The sequence below is a fragment of the Malaclemys terrapin genome, chromosome 3 (assembly GCF_027887155.1).
Source record: "Malaclemys terrapin pileata isolate rMalTer1 chromosome 3, rMalTer1.hap1, whole genome shotgun sequence".
Lineage (NCBI taxonomy): Eukaryota > Metazoa > Chordata > Testudines > Emydidae > Malaclemys > Malaclemys terrapin.
This window is the reverse complement of record NC_071507.1, coordinates 153,678,372-153,697,089: the sequence shown is the minus strand read 5'-3', so window position 1 is coordinate 153,697,089 and position 18,718 is coordinate 153,678,372. Positions and strand designations below refer to the sequence as shown.

At 45.6% G+C, this 18,718-nt stretch overlaps 1 protein-coding gene across 1 annotated transcript in view; it reads left to right on the top strand.

Annotated features, from left to right (window-relative positions):
• COL19A1 (collagen type XIX alpha 1 chain) overlaps window positions 1–18,718 on the top strand; it is a 312,743-nt gene that overhangs the window by 286,737 nt on the left and 7,288 nt on the right. Inside the window, 2 exon segments of the mRNA XM_054021580.1 lie at window positions 9,952–10,113; window positions 11,275–11,341. Of these exon segments, the coding sequence (XP_053877555.1) occupies window positions 9,952–10,113; window positions 11,275–11,341 (229 nt within the window).

Genomic DNA, 18,718 nt, shown 5'->3' with positions numbered 1-18,718 from the left:
CAGCTGTAATGATTATAAAATAAGAGAAGCATCAATCCTTGAAGGGCAGAATGAAAAGGAGAAAATGTTTATAGTGTTGACAATTTCATATCTAAGTCTTTGTAGAGTCCAGTTTGAGAAGGAATGGGACGAAGGTGGGTGCATGCAGGCTGAGATAACTGTACATACCCTTAGGTGATTAGACACTGCAATGATAGGTACTTTATAAATGTCATACAACTTGAGATGGCACTGGATGCCATTTGGGGCGCATCTACCATACATTCAAATCCTAATGACTAAGTCACTTCATTTGGCTCTGGCATTTGATTTGCCTCATGCACCCAGAATAAAGTCATGTTGGCATCCTGTGAAATAAGAATCAGTTTAAAAAAAATGCTATTTCAGGACTTCAGTTAATTTTGGGTGTTATGTTATTGATAGAAATTCAGAATCACTTTTTTTATTAAGTTAAATATGCCCAATATAGTATTTTTAAATTGCTATGGTAATACTAAAATATTGTAGACTCCCAGAAGTGCTTCTATCAGATCAGTTGTGCCCTGCAATAGAACCTTTGTCAAAGAGAAATCAGCATTTCTAAATTTTTTGGTGAAACCTTTATCCATGCTTAAACTACTAAATTGTAAACCAGTAAAATGGTAATTATACATACATTTGTGTTACTGAAACTCTTAAATCAGGCTTCTTGTAAATCTACTTTATTTCAGGTTGCTATTTTGTTCATAGTCTAGTTCAGGGGTAGGCAACCATGGCACGGGTGCCAAAGGCGGCACGCGAGCTGATTTTCAGTGGTACTCACACTGCCTGGGTCCTGGCCATTGGTCCGGGGGCTCTGCATTTTAATTTAATTTTAAATGAAGCTTCTTAAACATTTTAAAAACCTTATTTACTTTACATACAACAATAGTTTAGTTATATATTATAGACTTATAGAAAGAGACCTTCTAACAACGTTAAAATGTATTACTGGCAGGTGAAACCTTAAATTAGAGTGAATGAATGAAGACTCAGCACACCACTTCTGAAAGGTTGCCGACCCCTGGTCTAGTTTGAATTCATAATGACGGCAAAGCAGAATTGGGTCTGTTTAAGTTTCTTCCAGACCCAACTTCAATCTAAAAAAGAGAAATCATACTGATGGTTATTCTTCTTCCCACTTTCAATATTATACTCACTCCAGAACAGGATTTTCTCATCAGTCTCATTTTAGAATGCTTCTCTGGCATTCAGTTTGCCAAGAAAAAACTAGTACATTCGGTCAGATACTTCAGTCCTTATTCAAGGAGAACTCCCATTAGAATCAGGAAGGAGCCCATTTTATGAAAAATGTAGATCTGTATCTGGGGATGGCATCAGGATCTTTCCCCAACTATGGATTTTTCAAGATGCTCCAGTCATTTCCTGTATGCTTTAGGAAGTCTGCAAGAGAGAAGCCCACTCTTATAAATCTTAGATGCTTCATACCTGGAGAAGACATTTTTAGTCTCCACTCTCTGCAGAGCTCCTAAACTGCATCAGCACTGGGCTTCTTCAGCCACACCCTTCAAAACAAGCAGCATCCTTTTCCTAGTCCCTTCCCTCCTTATAAGTTCCACAATGACTGAGACAAGGATTCCACTGGAACCTTCATTGCATTTAATATTTATTGTTAGTATTACTGTAGCATCTGGGCAACTAGTCATGGACCAGGACCCCACAGTTTTCTGCGCTGTTAAATCCTTGCACACCTTGCAAAGGTGAATTAGCTGAATTAACTATGTATGTGCAGCAAAGACTTCTTCAGATGTATTATATTTTTTTCACCCAAAAATATAATATGCATGCTCAGTAGACTTTTCCATGAGAACCTAAATGGCTGCAAATTAATGTGCTTCAGTAATACTGGCAGAGTAGCTCTCTAAAAAACATCATGTTAATATATTCTCTGAATACATAGCTATAATAGAATGTTATTGTGCCATTCTGATGTCTTAAATGTGCACTATTGTTAGCAGTTTGGGACAGGTTACATTGATATGTTGGTTACAGGGTTGGGGATTCTTCTTCAAGTGTTTGCTCATGTCAGTTCCATTCTGGGTGTGCATGCACCTATGTGCGCAGCCGTCGGAGATTTTTGCCTTAGCGGTACCCGTAGGGCTGGTTGTGGTGCCCTCTAGAGTGCCGCGCTCATGCCGCTGTATATCAGGCACCGCCGGCCCACGCCCTCTCAATTCCTTCTTACTGCCCATGGTGGTCAGTCAGTGACAAGAGCTAGCAGTTTTCTTCCCTTGGACTTCGTGCCTTCGGGCCTCTTGTACATAGTTGATAATGTTAAGTAGTTGTTAAGTGTTAGATAGTTAGGGTCCCAGCAGGACCTTTCCCCAAGACGGGCCATGCCCTGGCATCCTGGGTTTAAGCCCTGCTCAGACTGCAGCAGGCTTATGCCTGTGAGTGACCCCCATAACAGCTGCCTTAAGTGCTTGGGGGAGTCACACGTCAAGGAGCATTGCTGGATCTGCAAGAACTTTCGGCCCCACACCCAAAAGGAGTAAGATATTCACCTCAGGGCTCTCCTGATGGAGTCCGCCCTCCGTCCGGCTTCCGAGCCTTTCACGCAGCTGCACCGAGCACCTCAGCCTTCTTGCACAGCACGCCACTGGCACCTGGCTCTTCTCAGCACCGTTCATCATTGCCGGTACCAAAGAAAAGGCTAAAAAGCGGTCTCCGGCACCGAGTAAGAAGGACCAGGGGTCATCCAGCAAAGGACCTGGGCCTGCCTGCCAGCCTTCTCCAGAGCCACGCAAGTGTGCCTCCATGACCGGGGTTCTTAGCCCCCTTAAAGGTCCACCACCAACTCCTGAGAGCGGTATGGAACCCACAACCTTGCCTGCACTATCATCATCCCAAGCCCAGGCACGGAGAGAGCACAGGTCTCCACCTGCTCCTAGGATGTCTTCGGTGCTGCAGGAACAGGCTAAGGCTCCCTGAGAAGGCAAGCCTACCGTAAAGACCCCTGGCGGGGGAGCACCACCAGTCGCCAGACAAAAAATGTCGATCTCCACTGCGTAGAGCATCTAGAGACAGGTCCCAATCTCGTCGTTGGTCGCTCTGACTCTCCTCCCAGTCTCCTTGGTGCTACTGTCCGGCACGTGGTCAACGCTCCCCATGCTATGACCAACATTATTCACCCTCTCGACGATCCCAATTGCTGGAACCATGGGAATGCTCCCCATCTTTTGCTGGTTTCCATGGCACCAGTCTCCTCAATGCTGATCTCCCTGGCACCAGGACCACACTCCCCGGTACAGTCACCAGTCAATTAAGCCTGGCTAGCGATCACCGGTAGCCACGACCAGTAAACAGACGCAGGCGTCGACGGCTCCTCCCTGGTTGCCAGAAGTGGTTCCTCTGGCACGGAGGCTCAGTTCAGCCCATCGCCCCAGTCTCAGCAACAGGATTGGGCACCGGAGCCTGCTTCATCATCCACAGCACCGCATTGACAGCAAGGCCAGTGGCCAATGCAGTTTCTGTATTGGGGAGCATGGGGCATTCTGGTGATGATGATGCCCCTTTTCATCGCTCTTCAGTGGCCTCGTCAGAGCAGCGGTAGGCAGCCCCACCAGCACTGGGCCTGGTACCAGAAGCCCATTCTGAGGTTGGGGTAGAGCATCCCGTATCCAACCCTAAACCTCCCTCTCCAGCGGCGGCCAAGCCCTCAGTGCCTCCACCAGAGGCCAAGTCTTCCTCATCTTCCCTGGACGAGCTGGTCACAGGACCTTCCAGGGCTAGCCCCCTGGATGACTTTAGGGAGCATCAAGCCTTTCTGCGGTGGGTGGCCGAGAAGTTGGGTGCAAGTCCAGGTGTAAGAGATGACTGAGCAGGAGGACATCCTTTTCAATGTCCTCTCGGCCTCCATGCCTGCCCAGGTCGCCCTGCCTGTACACAACGGGGTCCTCAAGATTGCCAAGTCACTGTGGCAGACCCCATCCTCCATCCTGCTCACCTCGAAACGGGCCGAGAAAAAATATTTTGTGCTGGCCAAAGGTTTTGAGTACCTTTATACCCACCCACCCTTGGGCTCGTTGGTTGTGTCTGCAGCCAACAAAAAGTACAAGCAGGTCCCCACTGCCTCTACTCCCAAAAATAAAGAAGCCAAAAGCCTCCTTTTATTTGGCAGAAAAATTAATTCAACAGCCAGCCTACAATTCCGGGGGGCGAACCATCAGGCCCTGCTGGACTGATATAATTTTGATTTTTGGGACAGTCTTAAAGAGTTCCGGGATTCCCTTCCTGAGGGTCAGGCTCAGGAGTTCGGCACCCTGGTAAAAGAAGGTATCATGGCAGCCAGATGTTCCCTGCAGATGGCATGGAACTCTGCAGCGAGGATGGTCGCATCAGCTATGGTCATGCAACTCAGCTTCTGGCTCCAGGTGACGGGCCTCTCCCAGGAGATGCAGGCCTCAATTCAGGACCTCCCCATTGATGGAGTTGGGCTGTTCTCCGATCAGATGGACGCCAGGCTACACAGGTTGAAGGACACTAAAGCTACCCTTCACTCGTTGGGCATGCATACCCTGCAGTCTTCCAGAAAGCCATTCCGGCCTCTGCCACTGTCAAGACCTTGGCAAGCCCATCAGGGATCTGTAAGAAGAAGGGACGCTGGGTTTAGCCGTCACTGCCCTTCTTCCTCCCACTTGCCAGCCAAGCACAGACCCGCTAAGTACCTGGGGGGCCAAAAGCGATCATTTTGAGGGTGCGCTCGGTAGCGATGCCCCAGTCATCCAGACGGATCCTGCCCATCCTTTCCTCAACTGCCTTTCTCCCTACCGCTCGACCTGGTCGCAGGTTACATCAGACCGCTGGGTCCTGGACATAGTAACTCAAGGCTATATCCTGCAGTTTTTGGAAACCTCTCCTTCCCGCCCCTTGCTTCCACATCCCTCTTCAGGGACCCCTCTCATGAACAACTCCTGGTTCAGGAAATCAACAAGCTCCTGCAGGTGGGGGCTGTGGAGGTGGTTCCTCAGGAAACGGAAGGAAGAGGATTCTACTCCTGATACTTCCTAATCCCAAAGGCCAAGAGAGGCCTCAGACCCATCCTGGACCTGCATGGCCTCAACAAGTCTCTCAAGAAGTTGAAGTTCTGCATGATCTCCCTGGCCTCCATTATCCCCTCTCTGGATCTGGGAGACTGGTATGCCGCTTTCAATTTAAAGGATGCTTACTTCCATGTCTCCATATTCCCAGGACACAGACGTTTCCTGCGTTCCATAGTGGCCAGGTGCTACTTTCAGTTCACAGTGCTACCCTTTGACCTGTCCTCAGTTCCCAGGGTGTTCATGAAATGCATGATGCTGGTAGCAGCTTACCTCAGGCGTTCAGGGGTCCAGATCTTTCCATCCCTTGACGAATGGCTCATCAAGGGCAGGTCTCCGGAGCAGGTGCAAAGAAGCCTCGATCTGGTGCGTTCCACCTGCAGCAACCTGGGCCTGTTAATAAACATAGAAAAGTCCATGTTAATGCTGGTCCAGCGCTTAGAGTTTATCGGAGTGGTTCTTGATACCACGCGAGCCAGGGCCTTCCTTCTGGAAGCACGCTTTCAGGCTATGTCAGATCTCATTGCCCTGGAAGCAGCAGGTCTCATTAAGGAAGCACCCGATCACCACGGCCCAAACATACCTGCGGCTGATGGGCCATGTGACAGCATGCACATATATGGTCAGTCATGCCCGGCTTCATCTGCAACCCCTGCAGACATGGCTGGCAATGGTTTACGTTCCCAGCAGGCACCCCCTGGACCAAGTGGTCACGGTACCGAACCATGTCCTCTTGTCCATGGACTGGTAGCTAGCCCCCAAGTCAGTGCTGCAGGGAGTTCCCTTTGTGTCCCCATCACCGTTGCTCACCCTAGTCTTGGAAGTGTCAGATCTGGGCTGGTGGGCCCACCTGGGCAAGCTCAACACCCAGGGCTGCTGGCTGCAGCACAATATAGCCCTTCATATCAATGTCAGGGAGCTCAAGGTGGTGCTCCTGGCCTGTCAAGCATTCTTGCCCCACCTGAGAGGCAAGGTGGTGCAGGTCCTCATGGACAATATGGCCGCAATGTATTACATCAACAGGCAGGGAGGCACCAGGCCTTCGGCCCTGTGTTGGGAGACGCTCAGCCTCTGGAACTTTTGCGTGCGGTATGCCATCCATCTGGTGGCCGCCCACCTACCTCCATGGTCGGGAATGCTGATGTGCCAGTGCCGTTTATCCACAAGGTCCTGCTAAAGGTAAAACAAGAAAAAGCATCTGTCATCCTCATAGCCCTGGCCTCGCCAGCACGGGTTCGCATGCTGCTGAGTCTTTCGGTGACCGACCTGCTGCAGTTACCTCTCTGGCCGAATCTGCTGTCCCAGAACCACAGCAGTCTGCTGTACCCGAACCTGGCATTGCTGCACCTGACGGCGTGGCTGCTGCATGGCTAAGTACGGATGACCAGGAGGGCCGCCACGTGGTCGTCCATTCATACGTTCGCGTCACACTATGCGCTGACCCAGCAGCCTCAAGATGACGCTGGCTTTGGCAGAATAGTGGTACCAGCTGCACGATGGTGAACTCTGAGCCCGCCTCCATTGATCATGCTTGCAAGTCACCTAGAATGGAATCGACATGAGCACACACTCAAAGAAGAAAAACGGTTACCTACCTTTCGTAACTGTTGTTCTTCCCGCCCTCCTGCCTCTCTGTCGGAGTTGTCGGCAAGAAGGAACTGAGAGGGTGTGGGCTGGCAGTGCCTGATATACCACAGCATGAGCACGGCACTCTAGACGGTGTCACAGCCGGCCCTATGGGTATCACTAATACAAAAATCTCCGACAACCGTGCACGTGGGCACGCACACACCTAGAATGGACTGGACATGAGCAACACATCTCAAAGAACAACAGTTACAAAAGGTAGGTAACTGGGGGGTTTTTTTGTTGCAGTTATAGCTTTTCCACAGTTCATTATGTCTGCACACTTACCAACGACAATTTAAACCCCAGTCAGAAATTCATTATGATTTCAATTAATTCAGTAAAACATCACAAATCACAAGGGTCTTTAGAGTGAAGCTCTAATTATAGTGATTAATAAGCTTTAACTCACTGGAAATCAGAGATTTGGAGGTCAAATGACTGATAAAAAGAGATATCTAACTTCCTGCTGTACATCCTTCCCTTTCTCTGTGTCCTTTTTATCATGCATCTTTAAGTATCTATGCTTACTCCTACAATGTACAGTTACAATTTTACTGTGAGTGAGTAATGCTTCAAATCTCTGTATAGTTAACTAATACTTCATTGTATTGCATCCTATTAATCCAACTAATACACTTGTTTACTTTGCTCTTATTACTGTACATTCAGGATTTCATCAAAAAAAAAATTCTTTGTACTAGTCACTTCCAATTGTGTAACTTAACATTAATTTTAAGTGGTGCAGCAAGGAGAGTCAGTGACCCTTAAGGGCCATCATTTGTTCATGAGCAGTCCAAATGCAGGACTTGCTGCATTCTGTTCCACTGCTTAAGTTCAGCAGATTAATAACAAATATATTAAGTCATTTTTAAAGATTTAATTCCTTCATACAAAACAAATCAAGTGACATCTCAGCCAGGAACACACAAGGCATGATTAAAGCTGTTGCTGGCTGAAACATTGACCTTTGATTTGTTTTGTTTGCAAGGAAGTAAATCATTAAAAACAACTTCTTCTATCTGCTATTATTTTGATGAACTGAAACTGTGGAACAAGTCCAGAAAAACACATGCACTTAATTTCTTACCGTTTTACCATCAAGGTCAAATACCAAATCTCTTCAAATGTCTACTGTATTTCTTTTCTCTAATTTGTGCCTTGTATATGGAGTCTATATATTCCTTATTACAATATCATGAAAATGGCACATAAATATCCCATTGATTTATCATCACCTGACTCAGTAGAAACTGTGTTGATATATTTCTTTCCCTTCCCTTTTTGTGTGCACTAGAGCAGGAGTGGCCAAAATATAGCCTATGGGACAAATGCAGCCCACAGCGTTCTGCAATGCATCATATTGCTACACTCAGTCTAATAGGGAGGCATGTCCCATTGAGAACACAAGTCAAATTCCAGTGCAACTCCCATTTGGGCACAGTTTGTAGATACTTGCTGTACTGAATGCTAATTCATATTCAGCTCCCCTTAACATTTCATTGAACTATTTTTTTCTCTTTATTATATAACTCCTGTTAGCCTATTTATATCTATATTGTGTCCCTTCTACCCTGTTTCATGTGTTACAACCTCTACAACAGTGGTGGGCACTTTTTGGCCTGAGGGCTACATTGGGGAATAGAAATTGTATGGTGGGCCATGAATGCTCACAAAATTGGGGATAGGGCTCTGGTTGGGGGTGCGGGCTCTGGGGTGGGGCTGGGGTTGAGGAGTTTGAGGTGTAAGAGGGTGCTCTGTGCTGGGACCAAGGGATTCAGAGGGCGGGAGGGGGATCAGGGCTGTGGCAGGGGATGAGAGATTTGGGGTGCAGGAGGGTGCTCTATGCTGGGATCGAGGGGTTTGGAGAGTGGGAGGGGGATCAGAGCTTGGGCAGGGGTTTGGGGTGTGGGGAGAGGCTCAGGCAGGGCCGCCCAGAGGATTCAGGGGGCCTGGGGCAAAGTGGGGAAGTTTGTACTCACCGGGCGGCACTCCGAGTCTGCGCCGGCGGCGGCATTTCGGTGGCGGGGGGCCCTTCAGTCACTCCGCGTCTTCGGCAGCACTGAAGGGCCCCCCCGCCGCTGAAATGCCACCGCCACAGACTCGGAGCGCTGCCGGATGAGGAAAAGGATTCTTGGCCAGGGCTCGCAGGGCCCCTGCGGGGCCCGGGGCTTGGGGCAAATTGCCCCACTTGCCACCCCCCCTCTGGGTGGCCCTGGACTTGGGGTGCAGGCTCCAAGCGGCGCTTACCTCAAGCAACCCCTGGAAGCAGTGCCATGTGGCTGCTTCTGGGAGCTGCGTGGTGCAGCCCCCAACCCGGCACCCCAGCTGGAGCGCCGAGCAGGGCCAAGTCACATGGTGCAGCCCCCGACCAGGGGTCATGGTGGGAGCTCATGGTTCCAGCTTAAAACGGCTCACGGGCCGTAGTTTGCCCACTCCTGCTCTACAACCTGCTGGTATTAGGGTCTGCTTTAAGTCTTAGAGAGAGAAAGAGAGAGAGAGAGAGATTAAGTTTGGCCTGATCCCATGTGACTTTAGGCAAGTCATTCAGTCTCTGTGGGCCTTAGATCCCCATCATCAAATGTAGATGATAGTCCTTCTACCTCATTGAGTGTTGTGAGGATTAATTAAAGATTGTGAGGCGCTCAGATACTATGGCAGAGGGGAACATAAAAGTGTGATCAATTTGATAGAAAGAAAACTGTTAGACTCTTGATCAGGCATAACCACTCAAGAACTTTTAATTTTATTTTCATCTATTTTAGAGAGAGACCATGTTTTGAAACCCAGTAATGCTTGGTGTAATCTTTCTGCATTTTATTTTTTTATTTCATTATATCTTTTATTTCATTCTTGTACATCAACATTTTCTTCAGGGGTGCTGGAACAATTTGTATAGTAGGGGTGCTGAGAGCTGTTCAACCAAACTGTAAACTCTGTATACGATGTAAATCACTTCAAACCAGTGGGTACGGCAGCACTCCCAGCATCCCCACTTACAGCACCTATGATTTTCTTTGTCGTTGAATGTAAACGTTACAACAGATGAAAAGAGAATATGGTCTCCTTTGTTTTTCAAAGAAAGCATCAGCTTCTGAATTATTTTCCAAATATGATTCCCTCTCTAAATGGACATTCACTGTCATTCAGGAGAGAAGAAGTTTCTTCCCAACATTCTTGATTGAGTTTTCACATTGATTGATTAATATAGAACAACAATCTTCTCCATGCTTCTTATTTTGAATAGGGAGATCAAGGTATTCCAGGGGACAGAGGTCCGCAAGGTGAAAGAGGAAAACCTGGCCTTCCAGGAGAAAAGGGGGTTATAGGACCTGCTGGACCACCAGGAGACAGGGGCTATCCAGGATCACCAGGTCATCAGGGTTCCCCAGGTTCCCCAGGTCTTCCGGTAAGAAAATAAAGTGCTCTGGTTGGTTGCTGGGGTAACCTAGAGAAGTAAACACTGTGCGTTCTGGGGAGCAGAAATGAATCCATATTTATCCAGTACAACTCATCACAAATACTAAAGTTACTTTGAGCTGTGTAATTGTTCAGTTATCAAATGAAAAAAAAAATCAGTGCAAGCAATCAAGCCATCATTTTTAATTTTATTTTTTTTTATTAGTGTTCTATACCTGAACTGTGGTAGTCTCTGATAGACTGAAAATAGCTTAAGTTCAATTAATTAAATTTTGCTTTTGACAAATTGGATAGATGATTACTCAATACAATTAGTTTTATAAGTGAAGCTTCATAAAATAAAGACCTAAAATATAAGTGAAAGTATGTAAGAAAGAAACACATCCCAACCCTCTCCCCAGAAATTAGTACCTAAAAATAACACTCAATACTTTCTAACACTGTATTTCTTCATTCACATGTCTTCTGTTTTTTCCACACACACACACCTTTGTGCTCTGAATATTTATTAACTTGGAAGACACAATCATTCAGATAATGGATATTTCACCCTGCTGTGGTTTGAGTTATTCATCGTATCAGCATTGATGATGCTATTTTTGTTATTATTATTTATTTTTTGTATTAAAGTAGCTAGTCCCCAACCAAGATTTAGCACCTCATTGTGCTACCTGCTACACGAACATAGAACAAGAGACAATCCCTCCCTCCAAACAGTTGACAATCTAAATAGACAAGCAACATACAAAGGGTGAGAATGATAAAATAACATTATTGGACATCTTTAGAAAGTTTTTCACAGATCTGATAGTGACAAATTTGTGCTAAAACATATGACACAAAAACATGCTTATTTTAATGATATAATCTGAAAGTGTTGCTGCTTATATTTCATGGGATCAGTAATTGTTCATAATATTATAGTGTACCTGCAATAAACAGCCTTTGCAACTAATTAAACACCTTAACTTCTCTCAGTGTTTAATCTCCAGCAAAAGCTTTATGTGCTTTCCTTTGTATACTCAATGCAACTACACTATCCCTTGATTAAATGTATCTATTCATCAGCATCAGACATGTTGCTTTCAGAATGTTCTGTTTCCACATTTGTAGATTACTGATGTGTGTCCCCTGTTGGTTTTTCCATCAGGCTGACACAGTTTCATTTGAAGAAATGAAAAAATACATCAAACAAGAGGTTCTTAGGGTTTTTGAAGGTAAGGAAATGAAATGTTGTACAACTAAATTTAAATCTTATCTTCTGTTCTAGATGTTTACTTCCATATAGTCTTTGTGTACCTTTTCTAAACAATTGTGCAAGAACATCCTTTCTGCTTGATTGACTATTTACACTTCGGTATAATAAAAGTGAAAATCTAATACAATCATATTCAAACAAATAACTGTTACTGCATGTTCAAAAATCTGTTAACCAGAACATGTAATACAGCTTAACATTAAAAAACAAAGATTGTTCAAAATGTTAATAGTAATAGCAAAAGTAAAAAAAAAAAAAGAATAGAAATTAAAATTTGAAAAATAATAAATAATGGTTGGAATGTGAAGGGCCTGATCCCACAGAGATAAAATTCCCATTGTCTTCTTGCATTAACTGGACAACATTTAGGACTGTGCAATTTTATTTCCAACTAATTCAGAAGCTCCCCATTAACTGTGTATTGATTAAAAAGAAAACGGTTCATATACGTTGTTAATGAAGCCACAGCTTCTCTTAAATTACATTAACTGCCATTAGCTTTAAATCAAAAGCAGCCTCAAAAACAAGGTAGCATTTATTAAATTTAATTTTTTCCCTTGTGTCTTAGATGGTAAAGGTATAGCTATTAAATGAAGGTTGTTAGTAATTATGGGTGGCTTTTAAATGAAGATATATGGTATTTACATTTTTATTCTTATTCTGCTATGCTCTGATATGTAAACTGTGTTCTGTGTTTCCAGATTCTTACATCCTGCTGATTTCTCAGTTTCCCATTGCTTGTACTTTTTGCCTTATATTCCTTATTTTTCTCACAAACATTTTAATTGTGTTAGGGTTATGTAACTTCCTTTATATCTCATTGGAAGACTTTCAATTATGTGCTTTGATTGGTTCATCAAGTTCATTAAGGCACAATTCCAGTCATTCTATATTTATTGTAGCCCGTTTTCTTAAGTAGTGAACCATTGTCCTGCTTGTTTTTTCACTGTTAAAGACGGGTGAACTCATTTGGATAAAATAAAAATATATAATACCCCAAAGATTAACCCAAAATGCAAATATAGGCCAAACTGCAGCTGGGTTGAGGTTCACTTTAAAAAAAACAAAACTATTTTTCATGTTATACACATCTATCCTTATTGTTTCTAGTCAGGGCTGGAAGCAGAAGCACCAAATAGCATGAATAGCTGTAGTATTTCTGACCTAGCCCAAAGCAGGTAGGGAGGAACTCAGAATGCTAGGAATTTACATCAGTTTGGGGCAGTAGCGGCATAACTCTGAGATCAATGAGCATGGCCAAAGCTGCATTCAGATTTTTCCATGTCACTGTTCAGGCTCTGGAGCAGATCAGGACATGGCTACGTTCTCTTTTCCCTCCCTCAGACTGCATTGCCCATCCCAGAGTGATCAGCATCTCTCTCTCTCTCTCGCTCTCTCTGGCCTTATCTACATCACAGTTTTGTCACCAAAAGGCAGATTTTAGCGACAGAAAAATGCAGGTGTACACACTGCAATGCCACTTTTGGCAACAAAACTCTTCAGTTTCAGCGACAAAACCACCTTGACTAGAGGCATAAAGCTTTTTGCGGCAAACTTAAAGCGACAAAGCATCAGTGTAGACATTTGTGTAGAGCAAATCATTAATGAGGAATGCTTCTCTCTTCCACACTATGAACACAGAGGCAGGCAGGCAGCAGGCAGGGGTGGATGTGTGTGTGCATGTGAGAGAGTGCTGTGCTGTACAGAGTCAGGGAGGGAGGTGGGGGCTCATGTCGGGATGTCCCTCTCCCCCTCCTCAGGACTGGTTGCTTTCTTCGTCTGTCTGTACTTAGAGACAGCATGCCGACACACTCACTCTCCCCCTACACATACTCCCGCAACCCTGGGTGGCGGGTATAATAGGCCACTGGAGGCTAAGTCTCCATTAACACAGGCCATGGCCCTGCCAATGCTCCGCGAGGTTCGGCTGGTGCTTGGACTGGCTGGGCCCAGAGGTTGGGACAGCTGGTGTGGATAGAGTGGGCCAGCTGGCAGCTCGGGGAGGTTCAGCTGAAGCTCCTCCAGCCGTGGGGTGGGGAGTTTTGGGCTCTGGCGGGGAGGGCGGAAGGGACAGAGCATGGGCAGGGCCTTGGGCAGAAGGGGCAGGCCCCGGGGGCTATTTCATGCACCGCCTATGCCTTCAATACACATTTCCCACCCTCTCTTTCTCTCACACTCCCCCAACACACACACTGTCTCTGTCTCTACCCCCCCCACACACACACACACACACATTCCCTGTCACACACTTCCCCCTCCCGCACTTCAGTTGAAAAGCAGCTGGCAGTCTAGTAAGATGCCCATGGAACAATGGGATTGAAAAACCTGCATCATGTGATGCTGTGCCTTCCCCATGAGGCATTGCAAACCCTTCCCAAAACACCCTGCGGCCAATTGTACAGTGGGATAGCTACCCACAGTGCACTGCTCTCTGTGTCAGTGCAAGAGCTGCTAGTGTGAATGCACTCTGCCGACATAAGGAGCATAGTGTGGACATGCAACAGAGGTTTAATTAAAGTGCTTTAATTAAAGCAGCATAACTTTTGGTGACAAAACTCTGCATTGTAGACATTCTCTCTCTCTCTCACTCACACTAAAGGTTTTGATGGGAGGCCTGGAGGTTGATAAGGAGACACAGAAAGCCTATTCTCCCACAATATAGCGATCCTTGTTTCATATAGATAAAAGGTTTGGGTATTTATTTCCACCTGCTAACCAAAGACATCTATACTAATAAGCTGCAAAATCTTCCGGTGAGATAGTCTGTCTCCTTCATATTAACTCTCAAAGTCATAGGCAGCCATCTAGTTAGGGTTGCCAACTTTCTAATGGCAAAAAAACGAACACCCTAACCCTGCCCCTTCCCCAAAGCCCCACCCCTTGCTTACTACACTCCCCCTTCCTCGATGGCTCACTCTCCCTCACTCTTCACTGGGCTGGGGATTGGGGTGCGGAAGTGGGTGAGGGCTCTATCTGGGGGTGCAGGCTCTGGGTTGGGGCCAGAAATGAGGGGTTCAAGGTGTTGGATGGGGCTCTCGGCTGGGGCAGGGAGTTGGGGTGCTGGAGGGGGTGAGGGCTGTGGCTGGAGGTGCAGACTCTGGGGTGGGGCTGGGGATGAGGGGTTTTACAGTGCAGGAGGGGACTGCAGGTTGAGACAGGGGGTTGGGGTGTGGAAGAGGGTACAGGCTCTGGCCTGGGTGTGGGGCCAAGGGATTCAGAGTGTGGGAGGGGGCTGCGGGTTGAGGCAGGGGGTTGGGGTGCAGGAGGGGGTATGGGCTCTGAGTTGGGGGTGTGGGCTGTAGGGTAAGGCCAGGAATGAGGTGTTGGGGTTCAGGATGTGGCTCTGTGCTATGGCAGGGGGTCAGGGTGCAAAGGGGGGTGAGGGCTCTGGGCTGGGGCAGAGGTTTGGGGTGCAGGAGGGGGATCTGGGTTTGGGGGGTCTCTGGGCTGGGGCAGAGGTTTGGGGTGCAGGAGGGGGATCTGGGTTTGGGGGGGGTCTCTGGGCTGGGGCAGAGGTTTGGGGTGCAGGGCCCTGTGGATCACAGCTGTCTACAGTGTTTTCGATAACAGCTGGGTGACAGCTACAACTTCCTGGGCTACTTCCCCATGGCCTCCTCCCAACACCTTCTTTATCCTCACCACAGGACCTTTCTCCTGATGCCACATAGCATTTGTACTCCTCAGTCCACCAGCAACACGCCCCTCACTGACTGAAGTGAGGACATTTTTAAACCAGGTGCCCTGATTAGCCTGCCTGTCTTAATTGATCCTACCAGTTTCTTAATTGGCTCCAGGTGTCCTAATTAGCCTGCTCGCCATAATTGGTTCCAGCAAGTTCCTGATTGTTCTGGAACCACTCCTGTTACATTACCCAAGGAAAAGGGACCTGCTTAATCTGGGGCTAATATATCTGCCTTCTTTCACTCTCCTATAGCCATCTGCCCCAACCCTGTGACAATATATGTAAAATAATAATTAAATTTAAGTACACCTCTACCCCGATATAACGCGACCCGATATAACACGGGTTCACATATAGCACGGTAACCCCGGGGCTCCGGCAGCGGGGCTCGGGCAGCGCTTTAAAGGGCCTGGGGCTCCGGCTGCTGCAAGGAGCCCCAGGCCCTATAAATCACCACTGGACCCCTGCCACTGCTACCACAGAGCTGCGGCAGCGAGGCTCGTCCGGCGATTTAAAGGGCCTGGGCTCCCCGCAGTGGCCAGAGCCCGGAGCTCTTTAAATCACCGCTGGAGCCCTGCCGCCGCTACCCCGGGGCTCCGACAGTGGGGCTCCAGTGGCACTCTAAAGGGCTTGGAGCTCTGGCCGCTGTGGGGAGCCCCAGGCCCTTTAAATCACCGCTGGAGCCATGCCGTCACTACCCCGGGTCTCCAGCAGCGGGGCTCGGGTGGCGATTTAAAGGGCCTGGGCTCCCCGTGGCCGGAGTCCCAGGCTCTTTAAATCACTGCTGGAGCCCTGACGCTGCTACCCCGATATAACAGGGTTTCACTTATAACGCGGTAGGGATTTGGGGCTCCCGAGGACCACGTTATATCGGGGTAGAGGTGTATTAGCTAAAATTGTTTTAACTATTAGTTATAACCGTTAGCTAGTTTAACATTAAACTTCCGCTGTAATAATGTGTATAGTATATCATATGTATGAGAGATAATCTAGAAATGTATTTAAGCTTCACTTTTTGCACAGTTGTCTCATTCCAAAATATCTATTTAATTGTCCTTTCTCCATAAATAAGTTAGCCTAAAGAGTTATAATGTCAGTTCTTTAGAAAACTACTACGCATGTTAACTGCTTTTCTGCATGCTGTGTGTTTCAGATGGAATTGTCATGTTAACTTCAGTCCTTGGTGTTGAAATATACATTGATACTCTCTTTACTCTTTGACATGTTTTCTTATTCATGTCTCCTCTTTACTTAAGAAATATTAAACTGTTCCTAAAAGGAGTTGAGATATTGGCTTAAGGCAATAATTAATGTATGTTATTTGTGAGTGTTCAGCCTCTGTCATGAATTCCCAAAATATTTGCAAATTGTGAATGTTTCATGAATTTAGGCGAGTTTATTCAGCCATTAATTCTTACTGCAATGTAGTCATTTGCTGTTCTATTTTAAAAGTTAGTTATCTAGTCGGGAAGCAGAAGTAATACCATGTCATTTTGGCAGATCTCTTCACAGCATGAACGATGATAACCAAATAGTCAAAGCAAACCGTTAATGACAACTCATAGTTTGAAAAACATTTGTAGAAGCTATTCATCACATATATACAAATAGCAGACACACTTGAAAAAATCAGGACTGGTTTATGAACAATTCATTTACCAAAAAAAGGATTATTAGTCAAACAAATACATCAGTCAACTCTAGCATGTACACTAACTTCTCTGACCTTAATTGTGAATGCTCTGCTGTTTGTATTCACAGCTGGCACTAGTTTTAGTGTGGATGTTGAACACCAATAAGGGCTGTTTGTTTGTTTTTTCCTGTTTGAGGAATAAATTAGTATACCCTTAAGAGAGAATTTTCCTATTCCCAGTCCTCAGTGGAAACTTACTTTCCACCTGTACCTTCTCCTTCCTCCCCCCCCCCCAACCCCCCATCAGTTGGCTCTGCTTGGTTTATGATGGCAGCCTTCAAAGCCCTGCAAAGCTCAGGAATCAAACCTGTCCCTCTAACATGTCAATCCAGGCACTAACAACTGGGCCAAATTTATGCAGAATAATATTTAGTGTGTTACAAGATTGGTGTAAGCCTGTTTCTGTAGTCACTCTGTAAGTGGAACTCCCACCGATGAGAATGGGAGTCCTGTACTTCGAGTGGATACAGGATCAGGCCCTATGTTCGTGTGTTGTCATTCTGGCACAGAAATATTAAAAAAGCAGAACTTGCATGCTATAGAAAGCCATTTGTGCATATGTTTTTCTATGCAGAACATCCAGCACCATAAATACAGTGATTTGGAGTCATTCATATGCCAGGAACCCCACAGTTGTGTTTAAAAATAGAATTGTATGTTGCCTGTTCTCTGCTCCATTTTTCACTTTAATATTTTATTTTCTGCCCATGCGGCTCTTTATTCAAATTCTCTGATGAATGGAATTCAAGCCCAGAAATGTTCTGACTTCGAGTTAAAGTTTTGAATCCACAACATTAGAATGAATTACGAAATATACAGTAACAATCTTTGACTATATCTAAAGAGTTAATAAGGCAGCCGCAAGTGGATTATATTGTCCCTAACTCTCCAATTACCAGGAGCTGGGACTGGACAACAAGTGATGGATCACTCAAAATTGCCCAGCTCTATTCATTCCCTCTGAAGTATATGGCACTGGCCACAGTATATTGGGCTAGATGGACCATTAGTCTGGTTCTCATGTAATATTAATATTTTAAATTGAAAATCTCTGCAGCAGACATGGTTTTAATTAGGAAATTGCCCAACCACCATAAGCAGTTTCTTTGCCACTCCAACAACTAGCCCAAAAGCTAAATCCTAAATATGCCACTTCCAATTCCTGTATCTCAGAGGCAGTGAGCCAGCAAGACTTAGTGGAACCCACATGGTTTTTCTTCATTAATGAAGTCAGCATTTCCTCATTCTCCACACACTGGGAAATGGGTTACTTGCATCCTCCCTGACAAGTCAAGTGTCTGACAACTTTGACTTGGCTCTACTTTTAACTGTGATCACTTTTAGGTTTAACACCTTCAGACACTCCATCAGGTCAGCAAGGTAACCATAGAGGGAAATTCACCCCAGTGCAGAGGTCAGCACTGGATGTGTAGAATTTAAGTCTAACTTAAGCCCTGTTTTTGTACCTTAAGTGGAATTATAGATGTTGTGTGGACTCTCTGCACAGGAGTGAATTTCGTTCAGGTTATATACTGTTCTATAGCCATGTATCTGCATACTTCTATCAGCAGGAGATGGTGGGAACTGTAAATAGTAAATATATATATATATATAAATATATATATATATTTACTATTTACAGTTCCCACCATCTATATATATATATATATATATATATATATATATATATATATACAGCAGAATATTAGTGTTAGTGTTTATTCATTAAGTGCTCAACTCTGGGAGGTATAAGCACTCTTGCCATTAATGTCAAAGAGGTTGAAGGTTCTCAGTGTTTACAGGAGTATCCAACACCTTGTAAGATCAAGGTATTATCTGTTTAAAGGATTAGCTAAAATTACTTCTGGTAACTAGTTCTGGATCTCTGGATTAGTCTGGAAATTGAGGCTGGAGTTTTAGTGATTTTCATACGTTGTGCTACCAAATCTCTTACACATTTT